General features: G+C 50.2%; 1 protein-coding gene across 1 annotated transcript; it reads right to left on the reverse strand.

Annotated features, from left to right (window-relative positions):
* Positions 1-689: 689 nt before the first annotated feature.
* Positions 690-3,938, reverse strand: LOC123046635 (transcription factor bHLH94-like). Its single transcript, XM_044470031.1, has 3 exons — positions 3,197-3,938; positions 2,232-2,729; positions 690-954 (listed from the first exon to the last, which is right to left on the reverse strand). Exons 1-3 carry the CDS (start codon positions 3,548-3,550, stop codon positions 823-825), a joined length of 984 nt encoding a protein of 327 aa, XP_044325966.1. The 5' UTR covers positions 3,551-3,938; the 3' UTR covers positions 690-822.
* Positions 3,939-7,006: the final 3,068 nt, after the last annotated feature.

A 7,006-nucleotide genomic window follows, 5' to 3' on the forward strand; every position in this document is an offset into this window, starting at 1 on the left:
CGCGTGGTGGCGGCGCACGGCACCGTCGACGGGGGTGAGGCGGCTGGGGACGAACCCTAACCGCGGCGGCGGCGGCGGCGGGCGGATGGGATTGATTGTGTGAGACGAGGGGGGTGCGGCCGGGGGCGCTCGCGGGGCGGTTTTCTTTAGCTGTAGTAGTAGCGCTGGTTGCAGCACCACACTACTGCTAAGCCCACCAGCTGTAGCGCCTTTTCAGAACAAACGCTAAAGCTAAGTGGGCTACAGATGCTGCCCTGCGGCCCATGTAACAGTAGCGCGGCCCGAACAAACAAACGCTGCTGCTATATGTTAGTAGTAGCGTGTTTTCTACACAGCGCTACTGGTAATTACTAGTAGCGCTGGTTCATAAAAACTCGCTACTGATAACTTCTATTTATAAGCATTTTCCTAGTAGTGTGCAGTGGGCAAGTCACTGGATCTCAGTCCCCCAAGTGCACATGTGGTGATAATTTATAATGTTTTGCGAGCATTGATTCCTTTTGCCATATTTTCCAAGAATGCCATATGATGATGGAATTTTGCAAGCTATTAAAATATTTGTCGAAGTTTCGTACAAAAAAATTCAGATTTTTTAGATTTAGTGTCCACCCGAGCTCATGTGAGCTCGCGATCAGAACAGGTGCGTCCGTTTAAGACTTACTATTGTATGAGTCGGCTACTAGATTGGCTCCAGATAACATGTCCATTGTTGACTGTATTATTAACCATGCTCGAAAGCCTCGTAGAGGTCCACTACACTTTACAAATTACTACTCCTATCTCAGACGGCAAGCTCGGCGGCACTGCCCCGGTGCACCTAAGCTAACTTAAAATCTCCTGCTGCCCACCGGCCGGCAGCCGCTGCGACGTCTCCTCGGCGTCGACGAGGCAGAGCACATGGTGCACCGCCGCCGCGATATCGTCCGCCGTTGTCAGCCCGCACCCTTCCTCCACCTGCACACACGAATCAAAAACATGAAGCCTGAGCTTTCTCTGCGATCGCACTTATCAAGGAGCGAAGTTCACTGCACACAATTAAATGGCATCAGGCCAATACACGCGAGGCAAAGCGGCGGTTCCGGAGCGCAGAGAGGCCCGGTGAACAGGCGATCGGTCACAGCGTGAGCTACATCGATCACTACATCGATCACTGAGCCGGAAGTGAAAAAAGCTCCTGTAAAGGCAGATTCTCCGATGGGGCCTGGGCGATCGACGGGCGCCGCTGCCATGAACAGCCCGAAGGAAAGGCACCACACACGAACCCTGTAGCCTCCCCTTTTTCTTTTCCCTGCTCACCTCGCCATGTCAATCTATCTGATCTACGACCCAGCTCCGCAGAAAGATTCTCCATGGCGCCATCTCCAGCCTACTTTAGCAGGAGGAAAAAATAGGGTAAAAGTATCATATGTGCAGCTCTGCTTCTGCTTTTTGAGCTTGAACTGTCATGGCTCGATATAGTGCAGGCAGCAGCCATATGGGGGCAGGTCAAGTCCAGAGAGCAGAGCTGCTACAGCTTGGAGTGCAGAGCGGAGCAAAAGCCTCTATCGGGGGAGCAAAAAGCCTCTGGATCGATTCCGGAATCTCAATCTGGTCAAAAAGCAAATGACCAATGGCTGGAGCCAGCCAGCTTTCTGGTCTTCCCGGCCATGGCCAGCGGCGGATGTACTCCACCATGAAGCAGCACTGGGTAGTGGCTGCTGGTTTCTAGCTCGCACAAGCAATGCACGCCAACCTCTGCAGCAGAGCTTATGCAATGTAGTAGATGCCTAGCCGGAATGATTTTGTTCACCTCAAGCAACAAGAGATGTGAAATGATTTTATTTTTTGAGTTGCCGATCAGCCTGGGGTAGTAGGGGTGTTTTAGGAAGTTATCTCAGCCGGCACAGTCAAAAAATGTTCAGGCCTCACCGTTTTAGCGCAAGAAACAATTTGTATGGAATTCTCTACAGTGTTTAACTATTTTGGATGCTGTGCTAAAACCCAACATGTTTTTGGTCCTTCTGATAGAGAAGCCACATGCATCAAAGAAAATTAAAAAATACTCTAGATGCTTTCGCTTGCAAACGGGCCTAGCATCGTTCTCACTGGCTTTATAGCTAGAGTTGTTGTCATTTTCCGGCGCTAGATAGGAGAAAAATGAAAATGTAGATTTTGGCGATGGCTTAGGTTTTCATCAGAAGAGAAAGTAACAACCGAGTGAATAGTTTGCAGGCAACGGCATGGAAATGTACCTTGACGCTGAGGGAGTAGAGCGCGAGCGAGCCGAGCGTGGTGACGTTGAGGTGCAGGACGGTGAGCCTGAGCGCCTCCATCCCGGCGACCATCCTGAGCAGCTGCCCCGGCCGCCGCGGCGCCATCACCCGGACGCTGGCGTGCGTCTCCACCAGGGTCACCTCGATGTCCGCCGCCCCGGCGCGGTCGTCGGCGTCGTCCCGCGGTGGGAGGAGGCGCACGTACTGCGGGTACGTGAAGAACCCCGCGAACGGGGGCCCCGTCGTGTCGTGCGTCGCCGCAGCCTGCTTGCCCTCATCGGTGCTCGTCGTCGTGGCCGCGGCCGCGGCCGCGACGGTGGTGCTCGACGATGGCATGGCGTCACGGATGGGCAGCGGCTTGTGCTCCTGCTCCGGCTGCGCCAGGAGCGTGCGCTTCTGCGCCTCCAGGGACTGCAGCAGCTGCTCGAGCTCCTTGACGAAATCGATGGCGCCGCCGACAATGGATGCCTGGTCGCCCTACACATCCATCGAATTGAAAGCCAGCGACAGTCAAGTGCGGGTACATTCATCCTCACAGAAGGTAGTTGCATGTGATCGAAGAAGTACGTACAACTTAAAAGAACAGGGTAGTAGTAGCTGTAACACTCTGTTCCCCAAGCTCAGAAAAAAAAACAGTGTAGGACATTTACTAGAACTATGAGTGAAGTGATGATAGGGAGAGGAGGCGCATTAACGGCGCAATGTGGCCGAGGAATGTATGTCTCGCGGAGGAGGGATACGCGCCATTATTGGCGTGCATTGGCTCTGGTAGTTAAGAACAGGGGCCCGAATGGAGCAGACAAGATTCAAGAACTCCCGACGCCACTCCACCATTGGCCCTCAAACATAATGACGCTCGATGTAAAGATTTTGGCCTCAAGAACTCAACACGAAGAGCGCAGAACGTATCAGGAATTCAGCGAGACGCGAGAACGTGAGCTTACCCGGTGGGCGTAGGACTCCGGCATGAGGGAGCGGAGCGCGGCGAGGTACTCGTTCATCTGGCGCCGGCGGTTGCGCTCGACGGCAATGTGGGTCATCCGCTGGCTCTCGGCGTCCTCGCGGTTCTTGCAGCTCCTCGCCCGCCGCCGCCGCTTCCTCCTCCCCTGCGCCTTCTCCCCTTCTTCCACCGGCACCGCCGTCACAGCCGGCGCCGCAGCGGAAGCAGACCCCGCCATCCATGCCTCATCGCCGAAGAGGAGGCTGCTGTCGGCCGGCGCGGCACTCGCGGCGGCCGCCGCGTTGAAGGTGTCGTAGACGAGGACGTCGCTGGCCGCGCACAGGGCATCCAGCGTCATGCCGATCCGACGGATCGAACTCGAAGGAGCTAGTGCCCGACTGCCGGTTGGTGCTACGCTGCTACTATACGCGTGTGCGTGCGTTTCTAGCGAGACATGGGAGGGGGGAGGAAAGCTAGGACATGCACGAGACGGTGTAAAATAATGGTGGCGGGCACCGCGCGGAGTGGGACGCGGCAGGCGCCAACTCCGTGTGTGGCGTGCCCGGGCGATGTGCTCGAAGCGCCGCAGCGAGCGCAGGCAGGCAGGCAAAGGCAACAGCGGCGCCGCAGACGCGTGGGCGGTCTGTGGCTGCGCCAGAGGCGTAGGTAAGATTAGATTAGATCGGCCTCCGTTCGTGGTCACCACGCCACGCTCCAAGGGATCGGCACCAAAATCCCGCTTTCTCTCGGCGTAGCGGCGAGATCTTTGAAGCCGATCGGATGCTACACGTAACGGACGAGCTAGCTAGCTTTCTCCCCGGGCCCTGTAGCTAGAAAAAGTGAGAGTGAGAGGGGTGTGTGGTCACGCTCTGCCTGTCGCTGCTGCTCTGTGATTTTCCTTTTGCTGCTTCGCTCGATATGTGGGAGTGTGTGTGTGGGGTGGTGTCCCTTCTCGGTATGCCAAATGACACCCTGCGGGTGCTGGCCAGGCCGAGGCAGGGGGGCCCCGCGTACGGCGGCATCTGGCGCGAGAGGGTCCGATAATTGGGAATCGGCGCGGTGGCGGTACGTGGATTGCCCATGCATGCATGCATGTGGCCGAGGAAAAAGTCCATTTTAAACCTTGAATTTGTAGAGGTTAGACGAAATGAACCCCAAAGTCAAAATTCCGGTCGATTGCACCCTGAACTCTACAATGCCGGTCTAAATCAAACCTTCGGATCATTTGCCAAACGGGGATTGCTGACATGGAAAAGAATGACCGGGATTGGGGAGGAAAACTCCCGCAGCGCCCGCGGTTGGGCCGGCCCAGTTCACAGCAGCGCGTGCTGCACGTTGTTGCTTCTGTTTTTCGTTCTTTATTTTTTTCGGGTTTTCTTTTCTGGTTCTTCTTTCTTTTTGTTTTATTTTTATTTTTATATTTTATTTTTATTATTTTATTTCTCCTTTTATGATTTCTTTTTTCCTTTTTACTGTTTCTTTTCCTTATATTATACAAAGTTCATTCTGTGTTACGAATATGTTCACTGTATATTTAGGTATGTTCATTCTATATTACAGAAAAGTTCTAAAATGTTCACTGTATATTTTGGGAAAATGTTTGAAATTCAAAAAAATTCTTTTATGAATTCTATTTTTTTCACCTTTTCAAATTTTGCACACTTTTCAAAATAAGTTCACTGCAGTGAAAAAAATGTGCAACGTACATTGAAAATCTGTTCCCTGTGAGTGTACACAAAAATGTTCATCGCGTATGGAAAAATTGTCCATATTGCATTTAAAAAAACAGTTCACCGCAGTGAAAAAATGTGCAATGTACATTGAAAAAATGTTCACTGTGTACAAAAAATGTTCATCGTGTATAGAAAAATCGTTCAGATTGCATTTGGACATTTTTCCAAAAATGTTCAGTGTATATTTTGAACATTTTCAACGTATACCAACAAAATGTTCTGTATGTATTTTACATTCATTTAAAAAATGTTCTTTGTTCATAAATATTGTTTGGAATTCGGAATTGGTTTCATTATAAAACAATATTCGTATTTTTCAGAAAATATGTTCACACCTTTTTCCAACAAATGTTTCGCAAATTCTAAAAAAAGGATCTGTCACAGTACTTTTTTGATAGCGCTGCGTTTTATTCACAAGTAGTTTCCCGGACTACTGGCCACTGACGTTTCTATTCGTGGTGAGGTCGGGAGTTCGAGTTTCATGCACTCGCTATTACTTTTCGTTATTTTTTTCACATCCGCTTGAGGCATGCTAATGGGCCGGCCCGTTTTGCGCGCCCCTTTAGCGAAGGCTAGACTGACTATTGGACGCACGCCACGTGGAGCTCCCCAGGGTGTGCGCTTTTAGGAATTTTTGTTATTGAACGAAAACATAATCTAGCGGGCCGGCCCACCAGACGAATCCCGGTTCAAACGATGTTAGGGTTCGATTTAGACCGGGATTGTAGAGTTCAGAGTGCAATCGACCAGGATTTTGACTTGAGGGTTTGTTCCGCCCAACCTCTACAAGTTCAAGGTTTAAAATGGACTTTTCCCTGTGGCCGATGGCCGGCCCAAAGTCTATCTTCTTCCACCTCCTGACATTTCACCCCACCACCACCACCATGGATCTGCATGAAGGGGAAGGCTCAACTGATCTCTCTTGACCGAAATGGAAATTAGGGCATCTAAACCTTCTGCTGTTGACCACAAATTTCCTCGGCTCCATGCATGGGGGTGCTTAGGCTGAACAGTGAAAGTGGCGCTGTCACATGCATGTATGCGTCCGTTCATGGCATGCATGGTGCATGAGATGAGATGGAATGGCCTGGGTAGGCACATGGACTAACAGTGGTCGGGACGGCGTGACAAGGGGAGGCGATCCATCGATGGATCGATGTCATGCGTACCACCGCACTTTCGACCCTGGGTTTGAGAGATGCTCACTTATCGGAATAAGCTCCAAGGCAATGGATCCAAGCCACCCAGATCCAACAGGCTTCAACCTTTGGTACGCCGGTCGGTCCGTCGGTCGGCATATTCCTCCAATCTTTCTAGCGTACTCCTCTGTAAACTAATATAAGAGCGTTTGGATCACTACTTTAATAATCCAAACACTCTTATATTAGTTTAGTAATCCAAACACTCTTATATTAGTTTACAGAGAGAGTACCTTGCTAGCTATGCCCACCGGTAAGACCCACACGATAGATGCAGCTGGCCATGGATATATTCACTATGCAGTGTGCACAAACTTGATTATATTTCATATGGCCTATATTACTGGTATTTTTCACGCTAAAATTACATGCTACTGGATGATGCCCCATAAGTTGTTGCGGGAACCTTTGTCAACAAAAACATGTAACCTTAATGCTAAAAACAATAGAGGGTGTGTAAGTTTAAAAAATTGTTTTAAAAATTGAAGCATATAAAAGAAAAGAAATAGAACTTTTGGATTGCGGTAAAAAGCATGTCATTCGTAATAAAAATATGAAGGATGAACTAGGTACGCTGCAATTGCCTAACACATATAATGTCAATAGAAAATCTTACGTAAAAAACTTATGATTAAAACGCATTAATTGATGATGTGGCAGTGTTGCACGCATATATTAGTGCAAAAAAGTAATTGATGACTTACATGCATGGTTTGCTTAGAACATTTACAGCCACGCAGTGGCGTAGGCAGGGTTGGGCTACGCCCCGCGCCAGCCCTTGTAGCTACAGTAACTACGGCAGCTACAGTGTCGAAAATAACTATAGTATACAAAGGATCATAGAGCCATGCCCCAGGCCATGGCCCTAGTAGCCTGGGCCTG

This window comes from Triticum aestivum, chromosome 2B, assembly GCF_018294505.1.
Source record: "Triticum aestivum cultivar Chinese Spring chromosome 2B, IWGSC CS RefSeq v2.1, whole genome shotgun sequence".
NCBI classification, from domain to species: Eukaryota; Viridiplantae; Streptophyta; class Magnoliopsida; order Poales; family Poaceae; genus Triticum; species Triticum aestivum.